Source organism: Alligator sinensis, unplaced genomic scaffold (assembly GCF_000455745.1).
Source record: "Alligator sinensis unplaced genomic scaffold, ASM45574v1 scaffold34_1, whole genome shotgun sequence".
NCBI classification, from domain to species: domain Eukaryota; kingdom Metazoa; phylum Chordata; order Crocodylia; family Alligatoridae; genus Alligator; species Alligator sinensis.
In genome coordinates, this window is record NW_005842151.1 from 545,627 (window position 1) to 570,030 (window position 24,404).

The 24,404-nt window shown below is 39.6% G+C and overlaps 1 protein-coding gene across 2 annotated transcripts in view; it reads right to left on the reverse strand.

Annotated features, from left to right (window-relative positions):
• NR5A2 (nuclear receptor subfamily 5 group A member 2) overlaps positions 1–24,404 on the reverse strand; it is a 114,826-nt gene that overhangs the window by 44,937 nt on the left and 45,485 nt on the right. For both annotated transcript variants that reach the window (XM_025206337.1, XM_025206338.1), the window contains exon 4: positions 13,009–13,128. In XM_025206337.1, coding sequence (XP_025062122.1) covers positions 13,009–13,128 — 120 coding nt within the window. The remainder of the gene's footprint in view (positions 1–13,008; positions 13,129–24,404) is intronic.

The following is a 24,404-nucleotide window of genomic DNA, read 5'->3' on the forward strand; positions in this document are numbered from 1 at the left end:
TCAGAGCACACAGAAGTGAATGATACAACTTTCTTAAAAAACTGTTGTTTGGCTCAAAATTAAAAAAGAATAATTACAAGACTGAGAACCTGCCTGATTTCATATGGAAAAATAAAAGAGTTAAAAAGGGTTAAAAGGAACCTTTATTACACACATGGTTATATATCCTTCTCCTTTATAATGCTTTGTGTTTATATGTTATTTACCATAACCAAAACTTTGAATATGCATTACATTGATTAAATGAAGTCAACTGTGCATGAAAAATTAAGATGTTTGGATGGATGTCAAGAAATACTACTGTTGTGATTCAGTGAAGCTCTTCACTTCATGCTTAAGGCCATTGCACTCTATGGAATATGTGTGTCTTCTGAGATGTATTACTGTTTTGTATTTTACACCTAAAGAAACTGAGGCACTGAATTTAAATGTCTTGTTTGATGCCATAAAATGAGACGGTGACAGAAATAGGATTTAGATCTCAGGAGTCCCATGATCTCAGCCTCCAAGCTAAGCTTGCCCTCATAAACTACTTTTTCTTTAGCCATTAATATGAATTGTAAGGCATTGTGATGATAACATAGTCAAATGACATCTATCAGATGAATCATTTAGAAATAATGACATATCAACTACTTTCTTCTGTGAAACAGTTCACAGCTAAATCATCGCATTTGTAACTTAATTCCTTTTTTATAACTGAGCTGCTTTGTTAGGGAAATATGTCCCTCAATGAGGTACCAATTTTAAATGCTTTGTGAGGAAAATCTGATCTTCACCTCATAATAATAAGTTAAGATGTTTGGATGGATGTCAAAAACATCACTGGCCTTGCTGCAGCGATTATGCCATAATGGGAAAACCCAATAGGTGTCTGTATCTCCCACCATCCCTCTACTGGAGAGCTCTCAGGCAACCTGCTCCTCTTTCAGGTGCATTTAATATTTGCAGCAACAGCAAATTTGTCTGGGAGGCAAGTCCTCATCTGCCACTCACCAAGAACAGACTGTATTAAATTTTTATATTTATTGACATTTCATTACCATAATTGACTGCAGTTGGTTCTCTAGTAGAAGGCACAGGGCTGCCTCCTAAGCAGGAGAATTGGTCCCTTGAGTAGTATTTGCAATTAAAAACAAGGCAGAATGGATTTTTTTATTGTGTAAATATGATGAGTTGAATTTTCAGCTTTAACTAGAGAATACTGGGTGTACAGAAGCCTTTTTCAAGAGTGAGCAAAATTATGAGTCGGTGGAAAGACGACCCCCAAAGGTGTCAATCAGTTTATATAAAGTCAACTGTGCATGAAAAAGCCTCAGTTAATGTCTATTCTGAGAAAGTGTTTGCATTAAGCAGTGTGATGTTGTTCTGCCTGCTTTATCCATGTGCTGATACTAGCTCACAGAATGTAATACCTTCCTTTTTCATGTCCTTGTGACAAGGTATTTAGTAAAATTCACAGATTCATTGGAATCTGACAGGGCCACGCCTTGAGTGCTTCTGCTATGTCCTCAAACTTGCGACTTCTGGGTTGTCAATTGGGTGCCTTAGTGCCTGTGCCACCCTAGCCCCCAATTTAATACCAGTGCTGTAATGGCACCTTTACCTTCCACGTCATAACATGGGATTAAAAGGATAAATAATATGTAACCAGAAATGCAGATAAGCTGTAATTTCATACTGAAGAGCACAACTTAATAGGCCATTAATTAATTACTGTACTATTAATTTTGGTTAATTAAGCCCAAACCCTGACAAAACCAAGTGAGGATTTTTGCCTCAAGACTGATGACTTTCTATTATACAATAGATTTTAGTACAGTAAAAGATGGCTTGATGATCAAACTTTTCAAAACTAGGTTCTTAAAGTTAAGCTCCTAAATCCATATGTAGATAGTTAAGGATGGCATTTTCATGTACCCTGACTAAAGAGTGTGTTGACTGCTTATGAAGACTGTGAATACTTGGCTAGTATCTGACAAGTAGCAAAAACACATATAAAAAGTCAGATATCAAGTAATTGCTGGCAATCAATAAAGATGCAGCCAAACCGTGAAGTCCTTGCTCACATTAAGTTCACATTGACATCAAGGAAAGTTTGGAAGAACTAAGGGCAAACCTTGTTTAAAACACAGAACTCTATCCTGAACTATTCGAACTCTGAGGCACTCTCCTGCCTTTTAAGGCAGGAGATGAGTACTACTGAGTTAACTGGGTGAGTCAACCCAAAGGATGCCACTGCAGTGTAGCTCTTTCTATATACCCAGTTACAAAACCCACAGTGTAAAGGCATACAAAACCTACAGTGTAAAGGTCCATCATTTCTCGACCCTAAACATAATTCATTTTTAAGGTTAAATTGTATTTAACATGTGGGAGGACACAAAAGGTGCAGTGGGGAGTGTGTACATAGAAAGGTGTGGGAAGTTTAAGTTGAGAAGTGGTCATGTTTGCTGAGGATGAATGGTTGTGGTGGAGGAACCAATCATAGTTCATTGATTTGCATAATCATTTTTCTGTCCTTTAACAATGACTAAGGCTCTTGTTTATCAAGTACTGACTGTACCACTGAATTACATTCTCTTCAGTCCCAGGAACTGCATAACTGAGAAATAAAGGTCCAGTTCTATGTCAATAAACATGCAGTGAATGAACACACTGATTGGCTGAAGCAATTCTGTTTCAAGTTACTGACATTTAATTCATAGCCCATGTGGTAAATTAGACTCCTATTTGTATTTTGGGTGAAATGGGCAAGAAATTCCTTTCTCTGAAGCAAGCAATACCATGTGGTAAGCAGAAAGAATAATAATTTCTTCTTTCACAAGTTATTGTTTGCTCAAGTATGAGACTTTCTATGTTCTGTTGAACTTTTATGGACTTTGAACTTTTTTGTACTATTTCTAACTCATTTCAGTCTTCCCATATATAACTTGTATTAATGTTTCTATTACATTGCTAAGCAAATATAGAAAAGTACTTTAAAAGCTACTTTTGTTGTTTCTAAATTGAGATGGGCTCAGCATGGGCAAAGAGAGCAGGTATAGTTAAGTCTGTTTTAGTTATATTAATTAAAATTGTGATGACTTAAACAGTATAAGATGTCTGTCATTTTAACATGATACACAATAATAAAAGATAATGAATTAAGTTGCCAGTGTGCGTTTCCCCTAGGACGATGTTATTGTTTCCTAATTAGCTATACTATGCAAATAGTAAAACTGATAACACTTCAAAGTGCAGTATTTACTTTGTCTAACTTATGTTTAAAGATCAGTAGTACATTAAGATAGGAATGAATTGCAGTTTCCTGTACTGGGCTATACTGTTTACTGTGATAACTGATTTGATTTTACATTATAGAACCTATTATTGGAAAGTAATCTCAAGATGCTGTATAGACGGTAGTTTTAATTATTAATATATAATTTCTATAGTAGTAGTTCCTCAAATTAATAATACTATAAATATGTTAAGGTAACCTACAAGTTCTGACTAACACACAATATCAGCACAAATGATAGTTAAAGTGGCCACTTTATCCTTAACTTGCCTTAGACCATTTTATACCATCAGACTCCATTTTGAGACCTTTTTTAAATCAGTGTAGGAAGAGCATGAATGCCCCTCTTGGAGTATAATCTATGATTTAATTGGAGATAGCCAGGAATCAAAATCCTGAGTTAGAACAGCCACAAACTTCAGTCAAGTTTAGGTCTGTGACAGAATCTTTTCTGAATAGTTAGACAAGATGCTAACTCACTATGGCAATGCTAAAAAACTATTTTTCCACTAGTAGTGTGTAGGGAGGGGGCCATCCTTTTAACTCCAAGGATTCAATATTTTCCCTGTCACTACCCTTTTTCTTATATTGTTATAAATCTCCATCCACAATGGAGTGGTAGAGGGGGGCAGGCGAGGTGTATCATTCTCTGGATCTTATTAGTAGAACTATTTCAGTGAGCCCAAGGATTTTCTAGTGTGTGATGCAATTTTCTCTCCATTCAGCAGCAGAGGATACTGCCTCTGAGATATTCCTACCATTTGCTTATCTAAGATCTTGGAACCTGATATGTGACCTCTACTGGCATCATCCTTGTGGCAACCTTATCATGAAGATACCAAACTGCTTGTCCATTAGCACCTTTGAGGTGCTACTAGTTTTACCCCTGGTGAAGGAAATCCTGCCAAAAAGTTGTGGAACTGAAATCTGCTCCATGATAGGATAGACCAGGCTCTTTAACTCTGGTTGGCAGCCAGTCTAGGAGTGAAACCCAGATAGATGGGCAAATAGATGATCTTTGCTCCTGCAGCTCCTGAAACCAAGCTGGTTCCAAACATACTGGCACCTGCCTTTCCTTTGGATTAAACCAGGAAGGCCGAGAGGGGGACACTGGTATGTGGGCAGCTCAGTGTCTCCATATACAGTGCCCAGGCTTTTGCGCCCTGCATGAGTCACTCCAGCTTCACTTTATTTTCAAGCGAGGACTAGGTTCAGCAAGCTGATGTCTAAATGTGCCTTAGGGTTAGCACTGTGTTTGCACAGGAATTCATGGAAGGGGCTATCTTTTCTCTGATGACCTGCATCCTTATGTTCTGAGTTTTATGTTTAAACTTGATATCTTCATGCTAAGTTGGTCATGTACTGAAATGTATAAATCTGTAAAGTCATCACTAATTGAGTGAAGTTTGTTCTAACCTGCGTCCAGAATTGCTTAAAAAGTTCAGGACCTTAATGAATATTTCAACAAACCTGTACAGTACTGGGAACATGTTAAGCCTGCAGTCTAGTGTATTTTGTGTAGCTTCAAGTTTCACTGAGAAGATTTGGTGCAGCTAGAAGGAGCAAACACTATCTCATCATAACAGACAAAAGATTATTAAAATCAAACCTAATCTTGGTTTGAATGCGTAGGTTAATATTCTGTTTTGCCCCCTTCTTGTTTGTCCAACATTGCTAGATTACGTTAGAAAGGTGCAAGCATGAACACAAGATACCTCCAAACTGAACAATAAAGCAATGGGTGCTTAGCATTGTTTGTATTCAGCTTGAGCCAAATCCTCTCATCTTTTTGCCTGGTAAGGATAAGACAAAAGGAACTGGATCCTTTATACCAGTTAATACCAAATGTTCTCTATGCTATTGCCATTTTAAAATATACTCATGCATCATAACCTGCATTGACTGCAATATGTTCTTGTCATAAAGTTAATAAGAAAGCAAAGGAGAAATATCATTTTGTTGTTTGCAAGTATTTTTGGAGTATGTTGGTCAATGACAATACAAACTTATGCAAAACCTAATTATCATTACTATTGCCTGCTTTACATATAAATTATGACAAGAGTAAGGGCGAAATGTGTGAAATGGGCCCTATTCGATTCAGATTTGGATTTGGCCTGAATTGGGGACAGTGATTTCATAGACATTAGGGATGGAAGGGACCTCGGAAGATCATCGAGTCCAGCCCCCTGCCCTGATTCAATTTATTGATTCAGATCAGTGTTCCCGATTTGATTCGGCCAAATCTGAATCTGAAGATTCAATGCTGATTTGGAGAATCAGCGATTCGGCCATAGACACAGCTTTAAATGTTTTTCCTAAATAGTTCAAGGTACCAGGCATGGCTCGTGAACACTGCAATGCTGGAGCAAATGGAGTGTCCCACAGGAGTGCGGGGGGGGAGGGCGCGTGCTCAGTGGCGAACCTGGAAGTGCTTTGGAGGGCCCCCCACACCTCCTCAGCTCAACAATTGGCTGTGGGGGGAGGCACCAGGCACTGAGCCAAGAGGGCGTGCGGGGGGAGGCCCCCACATGTTCTCTGGTGGACCCAGAAGTGGACCAGAAGTGCTTATGGTCCACTTCCAGGTTTGCTGTCGAGCGTGCTGGGGAGCCCCCGCACTCCTGTGGGACACTCCATGTGCCCCACCATCACAACGTTTACAAGCCACCTGCTACCTAGAGGTATGTATAAAGAACATTTACAGCTGTGTCTATGTCCAAATCACTGAATCTTTCTGAATCTCTCCGAATTGTTTCAGAGGGTTCTGATTCGATTCGAAGAGATTAAAAGGTCCTCTGATTTTATTTGGATTTGGAGATTCGGCCACCGAATTAGGCTGAATCTCTGCTGAATCAAATCAGGGACCAAAGCTTCGGACAGCCCTAGACAATAGCTATTGTGTTAGATTCCATCATAGAATATTGGCTGCAAATTCTATTTCTCTAATAAAGTAGTGGTGACATTCATCCCTTTTAGATGGCCAAAATAAGGTCTATGTATCACTTAGTTCTCATTCAGGCCTAATTTTTTGTTGATAATGTGGACTGCTCCAAAGCAAAATCACACATCCATATTGCACAGTAATGGGACATATGGTGTTAGTTCAAAAGTTCTGCCTTAAGCACATGAAATGTATTAATTGAGAAACTGCACTGCAAGTGCAGATGGGAATCCTTAACATAAGGTAAAGAGTAATATATTTCAGATATATAGCAGAGATACCATGGTAGCAGCATAAAGAAAAGAAAACAAAGCTGCAAATTCAAAAACAACAACACTGAAGAACACAGGAGAATTGAAAAGGATCTGCAAAGTCTTCCATCTAGAGGTAAGATTAAACCACAGAATTCAAATCTACATTGAAATTCAGATTTAAATTTGTTCCAAAACTTGTGGACATTTATAGATTTGGGTTTTCAATTATAGCCCATCTCTGTATCTACCTTCTGCATTACAAACTTAGTTAGAAACATGCAACCATGTGGTGTGTTTCAAACAATTATTGACAGTCAATAGGGTGAGAATATAACCTCAAATAACCCTGAGCTTTAGGTAAAAATTTGGGCTGGTTATTTTATCTGCATTGCTTTGGCCATACTAAGTAGAGAGAATTTTGCAGCAAGAATGAACCAAATGCGGATAAGAGCAAAATGAATGACTCACATATGGGCAGCCTGGACTATATGTCAAGTGGTATGTGTTGACTACTGCAGCAAAATGCAAGAACAATGGTATTCTGCACCAATCTGTAATGTACCAGTCTTTTTGAGTCCTGGATACAGGAAAGATGGCAGCATACTGTTAGTGTAGAAAATACAGCAAAGTGCTGCTTTTAATCTTGGAGAATTAAAGTTTCTCTAACTAGGAGGAACTGTTGCCATCATATACCACATGGTTAGCTTGTGAAATATGACATTCAGAACCAATTTGGTTATGATTTCCAATTAACTATTCCAAAGCAAATCATTCTTTGGTTGTTTTCTACTATGAAATTTGGAGAGTTGTAAAATGTACGTGTGCTACTTTATTTCCTTTTGAAATGGTAATTACTATTGCTGAGGGGCGTCACAGTGCAGAAAATGAAATGTGTAGCACAGGGAGGAACTAATTTCTGAAGAACTGATGAAGAGTTGTAATGATTTGAAAAACTGCTTTCTGCAAATAAGTGCACAAAAGAGCTTCATTTTTGAAATTCCAGCCAAATAAATGAAAATAAAACAAAATAAAGTATTTATGTGTAAGGCCCAGTGCTTACTTCTTTGTTGCTCATTGCACTTTTTCTCCTCAGGGGCTAAATAATGGCTGAAGAGAGGCACAGCTCCATGAAGTATGGCAACCTAATGGGAACACCTAGAGTTACTGTATTTGATTCAGTACTGCTGGGAGTTACAGAGGTTGCTTCCTGCTCCTGGGCCATTTTGGCTTGCTGCATGGAATTGGGTGCTGTTATAATTCTTGTTCACTCTATTTCTCCCCTGACCTTTGCAGGAGAGAACAATGGGCTATGAGTATGACTAGTTCTTGAGCAGGGATTCAAGGAGGAAGGCCATGGGTTCCATCAGATTCGTCACCTTGTAATTGAGCCCTTAATTTCTACAAAATAATATAGGACTTGGATTATCAAAGACCAGGCTTGAATTTAAAATGTGTGACATCCAGAAACAAACCCTGCTCTGGAAGGTTTCGCTGTAATCTTGTTTGTAGTAATATCAATAACAGCAAGGTTGTTAATAAATAAATAAATAACTTCAATAGCTCTTTTCTATCATAAAATGCAAAGGGTTTTCCAAACATAAAATAAAGATCCTGTGATGTAGGCTTCATATTTCAGTTTTACAGTGGCAGAGGGTTACCATAGGGCATGCGTAGATGAAACAAGAGGCGTGCACGACATTTTAAAGTGGGCTAAATGCTTTTGCACTGCTTTAATGGTGTTGGTGTTTGCATGCCTTGGTGGTGTATTGTACATTAATTCCAGCTGCTGTAGGAAATTCGGTGGCATAATGAGCCTTAAATGACTTGGGGCGCAGCAAACTAAAACTCCCTATAGCCGTGGAGTGAAGCACCAGGCTCCATGCAGCTCCACAGCTCTGTAGGAAGCCCTGCAGGCAGCCTGGCAGCAGCCCGGGAAGGCAGGCTCTGCCCAAGAAAAGTGGTGAGCCTGATATTTTTTTTCCTCCCCTGGAGCCTGCCTGCCTGCCTGAGCTGTGCGGGGGTCCATGCTTCCCTCCATATCTGCGGTGCCTCCCGGGCCTGCTCGAGCTGGGTGCCTGTGGGCAGGTGCTCCCTGTGGGGGACTGCAGCTGCTATGGAGGGAAGCACCAGCACCCCCCCCCCCCCCCGCCCCGGGCCCCCTCCCCCCCGCCAGCAGCTCACCCTCCCCTCCCTGCTGGAGAGGCAGGTAAGTCAGTGGGGTTTGTGCACGACATGGGGGTTTAATCAGCCCTAAATTGAAGCGGTGTTTTTTAAAACCCACCACTTCAGTTTAGGGCCCCCTGCTTCGTCTACACATGCCCATAGAGTGTACTGGGGAAGCAAACAGTAAGTTCAAAGCATGCTGCATGATAGCAGAGGTGAAAGTATTTTGATCTATAATTGGGATGTCAAACTCCTTTGGCTCTCAGGTTGGATCCAGACTGCAGGGGTCCTCATGGACCAAATTCAGACCCAGACCCAGATCCATCTCCAGTGGCAAGGTAAGAGGTAGCAACATAACTGCTATACGTTCCAAAGAGTAAGGATTAAAGCACTTATTGCTTACCCTTCTGCCACTAGCATATATTCACAACAGGGCTTCATACACCACCATTGCAGTGGGCTACACCACCATTCACCCTGTCCCTGATTTTTCTGTCCCCTTCAGGAGCCCTGTGGGCTGACTGATATAGTTCCCCCAGCTGGACACTGGGTTCCTTACAAGCATTGCAGGATCTTTAGTGTCAATGTAGACAAGCAGTCTCTCAACTTCTGGTCCCTCAGTCAATCTTTTCCCTGAAGTTAGCCATGGTTTCAATTTTTCTGTTTTAGAAGGACAATAGGCTACATTATTCTTGCCTGGATTCAAACTTTTGATTCTAGCAAGTCTGGATATTTTAAACCCGATGCTTAAGTTAATCCATCAGCTTCTCTGTAAAACAATTCCTTTAATGAGTAACTTTTACTCCTGAGTTTCAATTAAACAGATGGTGTTTTAAATTAAAGGCTCTCAAATCACAAATGGCAAATTATTCATATACTGTAGTAGTTTTGGTATTTCCATAATTATTTCAAGATTACAAGGCTGATGCTCTAGAGCAGGGGTGACTGGTGCCTCCTGAGTCTGGGGGGGCACAATTACAGACCAGAAACTACAGACTGGAAGCCATTGGCCTGGCAAACTGTGGACCACTGGCCAGAACACAGGTAAAGCTACCTCCACCCCCTGGGCAGGGGGGTGGGCCCAAACCGTGGCTGCTGCGGGCCCTGCATGGCCTCTCCAGAGCCTGGCTCTGCGGAGCTGTGGTTTGCCATCCTGAGCAGTGCCAAGTTGGGGGCCAATCTCAAGGGGGGCATGTGCCCCGCCCTGTGTTCCCCCTACCAGTCGCCTGTGTTTGAGAGAGTAGCCAAATTCACCCCTGATGGAAGCAGGCATAGCCAGTGGAGTTGCGACTAGTTCCATCAGAATTGAATTTGATTCCATGTTCCTAGTGATTCAAGTCAGATGTGAATGCATGACTAGAACCCACCAATTATGCTGCACCGGGGGGGGGGGGGGGGAGTTTCACACCTGTTACTACCTTATGACCTGCACCTTCAAATGGCTGTTGACTTTAATAGCATATTTGATTCCGCTGCTGTGGGTGCATCTACACAAGCAATTAATGTGAAGCAAGAAACTCCAAAGTTTTTTGCTTTGGAGTTTATTGCTCCCAGGTGTGCCATTTGAATGTGCACCTAGGACCACAGCATGTTGAACCAGGTCAGAGAAGCCTTACCGCCAAGGGACCCAGGGGGTCAGCCTGCCAGCCTAGGGCTGCTCCCTGCGGGCTCAATGTGCTGTGGAGGGGCTGCCTGGGGCACAACGGTGCTCCAGTATGGGGCTAGCTGGCAGACAGCCCTCAAACGGAAGCATTCTTGTGCTCCAGCCAACCACATCAGTATCTACATGTGCTTTGCTGCAGAGCAAGCAAAATAACTATCTTGCCGTAGAGTTCATTAGTTTACTCCAGCCTACTTGTCCTGCATGTGTAGATGCCAGTATGTTTACGGAAGAGCTAATTAGTCAAGTGCAGTGAACGTTTCATGTAGACACACCCTGTGTGTCTCTATTTGCAAATGAAAATCCATATGAGATGGCAGTGGAGATTAGGCCAATAGTGCAATGCAATCAGTGCAGTGACCAATGCCCCATCCATAGGGAAGCCATTCAATTTTGTGTTTTCTTTCTGTTATTGGTGTGTGGGATTCTCTATTCTCTGAACATGTTACATTCGAGGAAGAGTGCACAATGGATGAGGCAAAACTCTTTGCAGAGGACTCTTTGAGAGCTTTAACCAACTTCAGAATGAATAATACTAGCAGAGGCATACATGAAATTGGGTCTGAAAGGAGGACATATTAGACCAGCTTGACAGTGCTGGGGCAAAAATGGATGCAATCAGTCCAATTTAGTCATATTTTGATTTAGTTTGAGACTATAATTCTGCCTGGAAATATAAAATTTCCAAACACAGCTGATGATTTGTAAGCTGTGCTTTTAATATATAGCCTTCTGCCCGTTATTGTCTTTCAGTGATGGAATGCTCTGCTTTGTCTTTGAGCACATGCACATCTATTTTTTCAAGTAAAGGATAAAAGTGGCTAGTAAGAAATTATTATAGTGCAAAATGGATGCACTGTGAGGGACTGAGGGACAGATTTTGAAGTTTTTTAGGTGCCTACCTCCTACAGAAATCAATGCATACATGTTGATGATAAACAATAATTAGTTGCCTAAATAATTTTTCAAAAGCTGGCCTTAAGTTAATTAGAAAACAAATTTGGCAGTATTTTACTACAATCCCCAGGAAGAGAAGACTGTTAGTATGCCCACAGTAATGCTTAGCATTTTTTGTTCAGAAAGGGCTTGATAAACATTAATCATCTCAACATCCCCTGTATGTTAGACAAGTCAGTATAATCATCCCTATTTGGCAAACAGGGAAACACTCTTCTTTGAACTTAATATGTTCATAGAATAGAGAAGCCCACATAGCAAGAACAAAAGAAAACACAGTATTTAATGTCTTTTCCTTTGAGTGAGCCACTGTACATTGCACTCATGGCCTACTCTCCACTACACCTCACATAGATTTTAATTAACAAATAGAAATGCACAGCATCTGAATCAGATATGCTATTAAACATTAACAGCCATTTGAGGGTGCTGGTCATAAAGCAGTAATGAGTCCTTTCACTAATAACAATATAAAACCACTAACTTCGCTTCAGCTGGGCTACTGGGAGCACAGTTTTGGCTCATTAGGGTAAGTGATTTGCCTAAGACTTCAGGAGGAGGCAGTTTCACAGCCAGAGTTAGAATCTGGAGATTTGTGTGAGCTCAGTCATACTCCCAAACCTCTAAACCATGCGTTCCTCTTCGGATAAATCTTCTGTTCACAAACCTAAACGATTGTCCTTCTGACTTTCTGATACTTAGAACAGTTCTTCTGTGCATAGGGAAATAGCTGCATTCTTAAAATTATGACTAAGGCTCTAAGCAAATTCCATACAGCATACAGACAAACATGATGTATCTCTGTAGTTAGAAAAAGGAGCTGTTTCCCATGTGCATATAAATCTAGGCAGTTTTGTTTGCAGCTCCTTAAATGCCAGTGGACCATCATTTGTTTTCACTTTGAATCAGGAATAAAATGTACAGACCCAGTCTATCTCTCATTGATACTGTGCATTTTTTTCCATTAAGGTTTGAATAAGTCTTCCAGGAATGAGGTTCTCATTTTCGTTGTCAAGTCCATTGTGCTTTTGGAAACTATACATGATACAAAGCTCCCTATTTTATTTGGATTTTTTCATAGTTTCCTTAATTTCATAAATTGGCCACATATTTACTCTTACATTTCAGACAACCTGGACTTCTGATGCCTGGTGACACACTACCATTTGGAGGTTATTCAGCAATATTACAGTACACAATACTTGCTTCCGGGTCAGTGTTTAATTTCTATCTCATGGATTTGTGTGCATTCCTCTTTATTCCCTCTTTCCTGTTCTCTTTTACACACCCACACATATCTATAAGGCACAAGAAAGGTTTGAGGTAATACCTGCAGGATACCAATGTTTCTGAATTGGCTGGTGATTATTTTGACTAAACCACAGTTCTCAAGGGAAAATAAACTGCAATTGCTTAGACCTAAAGCATAGGGTATTTTTGTCAGAAACCATTTTAACCCTAAGGAAATATAAGTTCTGCACACTCACTTCTCATCTACTATCTTTCAATCATAGTAGTATACAAGTATATTGGAAAAGCAAAGTGCTTATGATTATATCTGCTTTTATAAGTTTAACTATAATCATCAGACTAGAAACAGAGCGCACAAGTCATTTTATCTACATTATTTGTAGCCAATCTCTCTCTTTCAGAGCATATGAGTGCTTCTGACCTAGTTAAACCCCTGCTATTTTGAAAATGATTAATAAAAAAACCCCACATCAATACTCCTTTGAGTCTGCACACTCACTTGTTGCCCGGTAACCAGAAGGATAGAGCCTTCTTTCCCATGTACCACTTGCCGATAAATGTGATCTAGTATTAAGAGTTCACTCCAGCAATTCTGAAGCAACTTCATTTGGTCATCAACCTGTAAAACAAACATAAACATTGTTAACATTACTTTGGTAGTAATTCTTACTTCGTTCTGATTGCAGAGGCTGCTGATGGCAAATTGGGTAGAATTTAACCTACTTTAGTTGTCTGGTTACTTTAGTTTAATTTACTTAATTTAGTTTAGTTAATTTAACCTACTCTAGATGTCACAGATATGCAGATTTAATGTTATCAGGACTGAAGTGATATCAATAATTATTGGTGTTAGAACACCAATCTTAACTGAATATATAGGTCTTTGTCAATAAATGACATAATCTATGGTCAAGTAAAATATTTACAACTAATTAATTGTCAAAAATGTGATCCATGGCATTGGTGTAAGGAGTACTGACAACAGTGTATGGGGTAGAACATCAAGTGACCAAGGTACTTATTAGTAGGTGCTTATATCAGAAGAATAGGAGTAATTTACAAAGCAGTTCCTTTGTAAACTGCTTTGAAATCTACAAAAAAGAGCTCTCTTTAAGCATTAAGTATTTTTATATGTTTATTAAATTATCAGAGTGACATTCTTTCAAACTTAAACTATAGCTGTGAACCACAAATACTGAATAACTGAAATTAAGATACGTTCTTCAGGAAGCAATTAAAAAAGAGATGGTCCAACAGCGAAATCTTATTTATGTACAAAACAGGCACAGCAAAGACTATGCCACTTCTCCATACTCCTGCCGCTAAGCCTCACCTTTGAAAAGTACTGTGGAAATGGAAGAAAAATATCAAAAGTACAAATGCTTTGACAAGCCCAAGTCAAGGATTAGCCCCTTTATAAGCAAAAAGCTGAGGAATAATAAAATATGTTAAGACATAAGAATAAGAAAATGGTGGTGAAAAAGGAAGGATAGCTCCTTTCCTATACATTAGAAGTAAAATGAAGCAGGGTGGTCACAGGCATCATGTTCAGGAAAGAAAATGCTGAGTATAGGCAGTGATCACAGAATGCGTATCAGTAAGGAATTATTGCATTTGACAATAGCAGAAATGTACCTGATATTAGTACTAATTGGATCCATCTACATGTGTGCTTTACTGCAAAGTAGACTAATTAGTTCTGCATTAAAGTGTAACAGTCTACATGTGTGCTGGTATTAGGGCGTAGTAAACTAATTCACTCCACTGTAGCATAGTACTGTTGAGCACAGTACTATCTTATGGCAGAGTGCTTTATTGCTCCAAAACACATGTGTAGATGGATGACTGGGGGCAGAAATTGTGTCTGGTCAACTTATGCAGCAGAGGACCAGACCTCTACCTGCCACCTAATCACATTGCCAAACATGCAGAACCATCTCATACCCCAGCCAGCTCCTCTGCCACCCAATACTGCCGTCCGGGCAAGGGACAGACATTACACACACTGGTTTAAGTGATCAGAAACTGGTTTAAACCTGTAACAGAATAGATGTTCAATGCATATAAACCAGTTTGAAAATGGCTGAAACTGGTTTGAGATAAACCTGGTTGAAGTAGTATCAGACTTAACTAATTTGGCTCAAACCAGCTTATGCAATGTCTGTCCCAGACCCCTTGCTGTTTTAAGATAAAACAGAGTCCCTCAGCATCCTGGTATGCTCTCTGGGCTGGGCAGGGCTCTCTGCTCCATAGCAGGGCTGGCTCCTCCCCTCCACTCCCTGGCTGGAGCTCAGCACAGATTTACAGGCACAGCAGGGTCTGCTGGCTTCCCTGTGCCTCCCTCTCCTCCTCCTCTCACCACTCACTGCTTAAGCAGAGATTTCCCTCCTCCTCTCTGCTACAGCAGGGACCGTAGCCAGCATGTGGTATGCTAGCTAAGGTGTCTGTGTGTGTGTCTCTCCAATTTCACTGGGATAGGCGACAGAACAATGACCGTTTAGGGCTTTTGGAGCTAACCAACAGGTCTGCCGGTAAGCTGTTTAAGAAGTTTGAAGTAACATGGATAGAGGCTATTGTTTTGCTAATCGGGTGATAAAGACTGTTATCAGCTCCTCCCCCTCGGCTGGTTTGCTCGCCTGTTAGTTTGCTGCAGACAGTATGACAAACCAGGGAGGGAGTTTGCAAAGCTCCATATCATTAACAGATGCCTGTACTGAATACCAGGCTGGGTGCTAGTAATACCCCTGCCCCTTGAGCAGCCAGTGGGGGAAAGCGTAGAAGCCTGCAGGCAGACCTCCCTAATAAGAGACTCCCGCTGGGGCCTGGCCACACCCCCCTTAGCTCAGCTCCCTGCAGAAGGGAAGGAAGGGATGCTCTAGCACCCCCCAGCTTCTAGCCTGAGCCACTGCAGGCATGTGCTTGTATTTCCTTAGTCCAGAGAGAATGTCTGTCCAGTTTCAAACCAGTTCAGCCGAGTCAGGTAAGACTAACCTGCAAAGGTTGAATCAATACAGGCTCAGGCTTTTTGAATGTCTGTCCCTAGCCCTGGAGCTCAGAGCTTATTCCCTTCCCCTTTCCCACCCCCACTCCCAGCCTGTTGCCAGCCTAGGTCTGCTCTACCCCAGCTCAAAGTGCTGCTGTCCCAGGCACGTGTAGAGGCTGCACCCAGAAATAGTATACTCTACCTCAAAGTGCTCTGGAGTTTATCGCTTTGTATTAATTGCACATGTAGATGCACCCTCCCAGAATACTGCTTAAACATTGAAATAATTATGAAAAATATAATCTAAGATTTGAATATGATTTAGAAGACAGATTAGAAGAAGTTGAGATTAATGGAGACATGATTATCCCTCTTCTTTAAGAGAAGCGAAAGCACACAAAAGTAAGGATATATTTTATATAAAATCTGTTTCAATGATTAGAGAAGATAAACAGTGCTAGATTGAATCTAAAGAGTATTTGTATACTGAGGGAAAGATGTTTAAAAATATATTGCTAAAGTTAGGCACTTAGATTCTTATTCAGGCAACAGCATAAAAGGCTTAGTTTTAAAAAAGTGATGAGTACTTGAAATCAGTGGGAACTGATGCAGTGAAAGACAGTTGAGGGCTGTATTCTTTCTAAACATTAGTTCACTTGGCATAAAGTATATAAGCCAAATAAGGAGGGGCATGAGTTTATAATGTGAACATGTTACAGAAAAAAACTTTGAAAAAAAAATCTGATCATGGCTGCTGCTATTCCTTTACTTTAATTTCTATCCTTAGATCAAAATTAAGAGGAAATAATTGCAAAACATCTAAAAATTAATTCAAGTAGATTTGATATTGCTCTTAATGCTGAATAAATAGAAGTATACTTCATACAACTGCAATTCAAATGATGCTAAGGGCCTAATCTAGTTTACTAAAGTAAAAGTTCAGATATTAGGGAACAATGAATTTGATACAGTTCAGTTCAGGTATTAGAGAATAGCAAGTTAGATGCAGGTTTAAAATCTGGTAGGGCTGCAAGCAAACGATTTGCAGTAAGACACTGGTGCAATGCAATTTAGACTGTGCATGTAGAGTCATCATATCACACAAGGAGGCTTTGGAAAGTCTCTCAATAAAGCTGGGAGATGGCTGTACCCAGAATATAATGTTCAGTTCTGTTCAATTTTTTATAAAGAAATTGTGGGTGAATCAAAAGCAGCACACACATTAATAGGGAGGTGGAGGGTTTGACTTTTATAGAATGATTAATAGACTGACTCTACTGCCTTACTATAAACAGCATTTTGTTGAAATCCAATGGAGCTTTGCTTGTTTAGAAGACTTTTAAGGAAGATTTTTCAGAGTTAAGGATGATATATTTAGTAACTCTGATAAGAAAAAAATGGAAGTAGAGGAAGATATGATTATGGTATACAGATATATAGTTTTCAAACTCCATTGGTAGACAGTAGTTGTCGAGAATAAAATGTTTATAATTGGGAGAAAAAAATGAAAATAGAGAAAGAAAAAATTAAGTTGAACATTAAGCTGTGACATCTTTAAAGGGAAGAGTTGGATACCCCATCATTTGATACCTTTCAAAGTAGACTGTGAAAAACACTAGAAAATGTATTTTATACAACAATCCTACATAGGCAGAGAGCTGACATAAGTTACAAAGTCAAGTACTGAAAAGTTATATAATGTCAGAATTATACAAATCTTAATTGCCACTCCTTGCTAGATACAGACAGACATTCAAAAAGCCTGAGGCAGAATTGATCTTTTACACAGTTTTCTGTAAGCAGCATAGTTTAGATCAGTAGCGTACAGAAGACACATTCACCCTTTGGTCAGGAGGAGGAATGAGGCTGAGGGGGGTGCAAATCTCAGACCGGGTTCCACTGTTTTTAAACTAGTCTATGTGTGCTAAACTTCTGTTCTGTTATGGATATAGACTGGTTCCTGATCGCTTATGCTGGTAAAAGTGTAAAGTCCGTACCTGGCCCTTGTGTCTATAGATTTTGATGGCACGTTTAATGGCATGATCTTCAGTGTCATAAAGAAAGCTACTCTTAGTAGAACTTTTCCTCATTTGTTACAGAAGCTGGAAGGTGTGGAGAGAATGGGGTAGGGGACTGCAAGAAGAGAAAGCAAGGTCTCATGATTAAGATATTGAATACTGCTGAGTCCTTGGATGCCTGACTTGAGAACCAGGGTACTTATTTGCAAAAGACAAAATACAGTTGCAACTGAAGTCAGTAGGAACTTTACTAGGAATGTATATGTTATTATATAATGCTTAGGATTCTAAAAAAACATTTATATTGGGAATTGTACTTTCAATATGCTTTAATTTCCTACCCATAAAACTGGGGAAATAACAGGGGTATTGTGAAAATAAATTAATTAGTATTTGTGAAGACCTCAGATGCTCCGGTGAGGAGCACCATTGAAAAAGCCTGGGAGGAAATTAACAAACCTGTCTTGAAAGAAGGTTTTGAATAATAATATACAGCAAGGCATGATTCACACATTGAACAGAGGAAAAAAACCCTGAATTCTTGCTTATTCAGTGAGCACCATTCATTTTTTCTGCATGCTAAATGAGACAGAGGTTCTATGGGAAAGACAGTACACAAGCATAGAATAAAGACTATCCCATGATACACATGCACAAAAGGGACTAATTGATGTAGCACAGGCAACCTCAATGCTGACATTTTCTCACTTCTGAGTGCTCTACTTTGCAACTTTGATAGCGTTGAACATGGTTTTGCCTTGTGTGTAATGTCAAATATGCTAAAGATCTCTTGCTGTTTAGCTTACCATTATAGTTAATATGCCTATACTTGGATATCACCTTCAAGTCATATGTCCATTGGCAACAGAGACAGAAGAGAGAAAGAGGTGTGGACCTAGGAGATGGATATATTACTAAGTCAAAGTGAAGCTAGTGCTATCACAAACTCAGCCTTGCTCTGTCCCCATACTGCATCTGGCCATTATAATTCATTTTTTTCAGGGCTCAGAGCAAGGCTGAGTCTATATTAAAAAGATCTCTTTTCCCCTGCCCACAACATGTTTTTGACTATGACACCATTTCAACCAAGCAACCTATTAGTTTGAGAGCAAATTGTAAATTACCACTTCACTGCTGTAGATTCCATGGAAAAGCTTTGGCCAGATTTTAAGAAAACGGAGTTGCTTGGAATTTATACCAGCATAAGTGGAACAGAATCTGGCCTGTCACATGGAAATATGAGATCTAATCTGTGCAACAAGGATTACAAATTTTATAAAACATGCTAATATAGGACAATTTCAAACATAATTTGCAGTCTACACAAGACTGTCTCTAACATTGCTTACAACCTAATGAAACAAGCCTTGAGGCGTGAGTTTAAATATATAATATTCATGCAATACACAGATATTCAGCTGATATACAGATAAGAGGCCAAACACTTGACTACAGTATTATGCCATGGCAAACAGAATATATTGCCAAAAACCATCTGTCTCAACCACAGGCAGCAACTTTTGAAAATAAGCTGCATTTTGCATTTCTGGGTTTTGAAGGACCCAGCAGCAGCTAACATATAATCAAAGCTTACCTCCCAAGTTTTTATCTTATCATTAGAAAGCTGGTGCTGTGAGAGCAGTATGAGATGGCAAATTTACAAAAATTCATGTTTCGCACATAGGCTGTTCCTGCTGTTGTACAAGAATCATAAAAAAGTAGGAACAGTGAACATCTGCCAGTGGCTTACAAAATCTGTACCTATTTTAGTTTAATCAGCAAGAGCTCATAAAATGAATAGAGGAAAAGTAAAGTGCAGATGTACAAATTAATGTCAGCTTGAGAGAATTAGTTGATGCATCTGCTTTTGACATTCCAGAAAAACTGGGGAAGCAGGAGAATGATGTACACTTTTGCAATTAGACTCTGGAAAACACAGAGTCTAATTTAAAAGTGGTAGCGCTCTACTATAATGTCTGGGAAGTTATCATTTATGGAATACTCCTGTAAGGTTTTGTAAAATAGGAAAAGGTACTTGATACCACTATATTACTGTACTGAAAAAGTGAAATTGATTGAACTAGCATGGGGAAAACATGGTAGAATATAATGACTAATGAATGCAGCATATAATCTTAGAAATGAGGTGTTGGTTTACAAAGGCAAAAATACATTGTACTGTTAATCTGCAAGGACTTTACTGCCTCCATGGGCATGTTAATAGGCAAGTTATGTGAACATACCACCCAGCATAACCAAAATCAGCCTCAGGCTGAAGCAAGGTCTTGCACTGTTCCTTGATGGCTAACAGGCTCAGATTTGGTGGCCCATTCAAGGGGAGTGAATTCTTAAGGTGTCAGCTCTTTATTGAAGTCCTGTTGATTTTAGTTTTATGGATCCAAAACAAAAGCAGGCTGGCCGGTTCCAACAGTGAGACTGAGCTAAAAGAAAAGAGCTCACCTGTCAAAAAACTTAACCCCAGACTGTTTTGAACTTTATATATAATGTCCCTAACATCTTGGGATGCATACAGTCATTCACTATACCTAGTTTATGTTTATGTGGCTTACTTTAAGCCACCTGGATGTAGAGTGGGAGTGGTGTGTGCAGCCATTTGCTGGTTGTGGGAGCTGTGCAGGAAAATTGGAGTAAGTAAATTGAGGTGGGAGCAGGGGCAGGTGGGACTAGGTGGGGCTAGCAGATCCCTGGGAGGGTGTGGGAAAGGGTTGGTGGATCCAGAGGAGAGGTTGTCAGAGGCGGGGGTGGGGGGTCTATGGGATTGTGGGGCTAAAAATAGCACAATCAGGGTTGCTGGAGGGTGGGAAGAGTGCAGCTCCAGGGCTGAGGGGAGCGTCTGAGCTTTCCCAGCCTTGGGGCTGTGCTGCAAACACATACAGGCATATGCAAGATTGGGTTAATAATCCCTTTGTAGATTGGATTAACCCAATCTCAATCTAAGTTAGTGCACTAACTCAGTTGAACTAATTTAAGATTGGGCATGCCATTTTTTTGGGCTATTTAAGCCCTCTGCCCACCTGTAAAATTGGGCATTTAAATTGACCTAATCCTGGTTAGGTCAATCTAAATGTAATACCTATATGCACCCTTGAATATGAATCACACTAGAAATGGAATTAGAAACAAATGCAAGGTCTTACATTATTGGAAAGATTATATTAAATAATGAGCACAGAGGATACTTCTATTAGTATTATTTAGTTGTTTATTGGTTTTATATGCCACCTGTCCCAACAAAAGCTCACAGAGGCTTACAACAGAATATAAAATTACTTATACATTGCATTTATTTACAGGGTGGCTAAAAATCAATGATTTAAAAAAAAATTAAAAAGTGGATGTTTTAATTTAAATCTTTTTTTAATTTAAATGTATTTTTTGATTTTTTAAAGATACTCTTTAAAAATAAACATATATATATATATATATATATATATATATTGAATTTAAGATATGTTAAAACTCAAAGAATAACTCATATAATCATGGAATAGGGATTATAACTTCTAATTATATGTTATTTGAGACAATATATTGATGTAACTTTTTTAGAAGTTTTATATAAATAGGTCACAACAGGCCATGGACTATATTAGGGACCCTATCTTATGGTGTTCCCAGAAGATCCTGTATAGGTTAGTAAAGATTAAAGAAAACCACTCTACCCAATGGGACTCAGTGCTCAGTCTAGAAGATCCCATTAAGCATCTCTGTGATGCTTAATTTCAGTTCTTAAACTACGGATTGTGTCTCCAGAGATCATAGGCAGACAAGGTTCTTTGGGTAGATGTATCTTTTATTAGACCAACTAAGTAGTTGGAAAAATTGTTCTTTGCAAGCTTTAGGGCATAAACACCCTTCTTCAGGCATAAGAAGATTTTTTTTGTCCCCAGAGATAACATCCTTGTTAATAGCAGTATATGGAGATGAGAGATAACAGACCTGATTACCCACCCTCAGCCCTACTGGCTCTCTCCAAGTTTGTGTACACACAGTCAAGCCTTTACCTTTCTCTAAAAGTGCAAAGTTTCAAGAAGTTAAATGAATAAAGGATATCAAACAACAGGAATGCACTTTTTATAGAAAACAATGATTAAAATGAGGCTTCCTGACCAGTGATATAAATCATGACTTAAATCAATTTGATTTAAATTGAACTGACCTTGTTTATTTATATTAAAAATATGCTCTTTGGCCCATCCTCTGGGTATATTTGTATAAATAAAAACTTAACATCAAACTTCCAAACAACTGGCTGCAGCATGGACATGGCCCAAATTTGCACCTGCTTCCTCCCATAATATAGCATTGACACAAGTATAATGTAACCAAAGCATTACCTAAACGATTTATTAACAAGATATCGTATTCATTTGACAGCTATTTAGCCGCAAGGAAAAGCCTGAGTGAATATTGTGCTTTGATAGTTAAATTTAGTCCCTGTCTAGCCAATGGAATTCACTGAGAATTTTCACTGTAGAAATAGTGAAGACTTGAGATGGTGCTTGGCTCACATGAAGCTGGAAGCTGTGCCCAGTACAAAAGCTATTGAAATGACATGGACTTGCACCCAAACAAAGCCATTAGGAAGAAGAATTAAAGAAGAATAAGTGGGAGGAGATGAGCTACGAGAAGACATAGGAGAAGGTGGATGCACGGTGAAACCTTGAAATGAGGATGATGAACTAGGACTTAGTGGCAGATTTGAAGAATTCAAGGTGGATGCATGTACACGTGTGTGTGTATGAGAGTGTTTCTGGAGTGGTTAATGAGCAAGATAGGCTTATTTTATGCTTGGAATAGACTGGTGTAGAGAAAGTCACCATAAACAGGATGAGAGGGGCCCAAAGTATGAGCAGTGCAATGCTTTATCCTGGTAAGGCAGAGATTAGCATAGAGACTATGACTCCATCCTTCCCATGAGGTAAGTTCACATGTTAGTTTATGTGGGGAAGGAAAAAACAGACTACTGTTTGCCCCAAACCTAGGTGCGAGGCCAAGATAGAACTCCTTGGCAAACTCCTTGAACTCTGAGGGACTAATTGGGTGTGAGCCATGGAAACAGTTAAAAAAAGGAGAGAAGGAGACTCAAGGGTTCAAGCTTCATTACATACAAGCATCACTTCACCTCTGCCAGTGTGTTCACTTCAGAAGTTCAATTTAGAAAGAGAGATGTAGAGAATGATAGAACTGGGAGCCAGGCAGGACCTCATGCTCCATCATGCTTTGACATTGTGATGTATTTCCTATAAAATAATTATTGCCCAGCAGAAAACATCACCCATTGCACTGCCTGCCTGCTGCTTCTCTGATGGGGGGGCCTCCTCATTTAACAACAAAATATTAGCATTATATAGAAATCTCCTGGTCACATGGGATGCTAAAAGAAAATTTGTAGCTATCTTCACTATGAAGTCATGTTGCATTTATTTGTATCATGAGACTTCCATTGATCGGTGTGGGCTGATGGAAGAATGCACCTCTATATTTGCTGGTAATTATGTGAGCGTGTTTCTTTCCAGCGTTAGCTCAGAATGTGTCTTTAGTGAGCTTAACATTGTTAAGTACCTAGACACAAGTCTGATTACAGGACTCTTTAGTTCTATGCCTGAGTTCTTCCACTGACTAATGTAGGTAACCTGGAGCAAGTTATTTAGGCTCTATGTTAACTTTAAATAAAAAAAGGATAATCATAGAAAATAGGCAAGCAGGATTAAATGTATTCACCTATAACTTTTTTCTACATTTTTTAAATGTAGCAATATCATATGGATATATGAGTGGATCACAAGCCCCAGCCAGGTCCTAATGAGGGGGGGAAAGGGGAACCAGAATGGATTGGGCAGCACCTCACTCTCCCGTCCCCCAATCCACTGACTTCAGCCCATCACAACCAGCAGCAGTGGGGTAGAAGTATGTATCAGTGAATGCAGGGCTCTCAGGGAAATGTAGTTCTGTAGAGTGGCAGCAGTTTTCTGTCACTCCATTTTTTGCCACTGAAATCAGGAGTTCTTTTGCCCACTTGACATGAGTACTTGCAGCAAATAAATGAGTTAACATCTCCCCACAGCAGCAGTAAGCCTCAGCTGCTACTCCTGCATGCTCAAAGCTCAGGCTCCTTACTCAGAAAGTTCAGGGGGAAGGAGAAGGGAGGACTGCCCCAGGTGCAGTCCTGGCTGGTTATGCCTGTCATGCAGTATAATATATATGAAATAGTACACTGCAGGATATTTATATGTGTGTAGTCTTATCAATCCTGAGCACTGTGACAGCACAGTACTTCTTAGAATTAAACCCATCTGAAGTCTCCTGCTCAGGTGGGCCGAATTTTTTCCCAAAGGACTCCATTGTGATCCAGTATCAGTCCCTTTTTAACACTGCAATATATAATAATTTCTATTCATTCTAGTTAAAGGAAGGAGTTATCTCAGAAATGCTGGGTACACATCTAAAAAACTATTTGTGGTGGTGTCGTAGATGGGGAGGCTAGCAAAATACAAGAGTAGTATTGTTGGAGAATATATGCTTCCCACACCATTGAATGTTAATCATTATAAATTTTTGTTTTCTCTGAAGAATATTGAAGCTGGCAAGCAGTAAAATGAAGAAAAATGTGTATGTTTTGCTGAAATGCACCTTAATCTTATCAAAACTGCACTGTATCCTTCTTTGTAAAAAATAATTTCACAATACTTATCCTATTGCAATCAACAACTGCAGATTTATTTCAGTTCTCTTCAAGTAGTGTTTGCAAACTGGAACTCAATGAATTACCTGTTAGGAATTTTGTGGGAATTAACCATTTATGTGTATTGCATAGCGTTCAATATTTTACTTATAATTATTGTTGAAGGGTTTGTCAAAGACTACACTCTC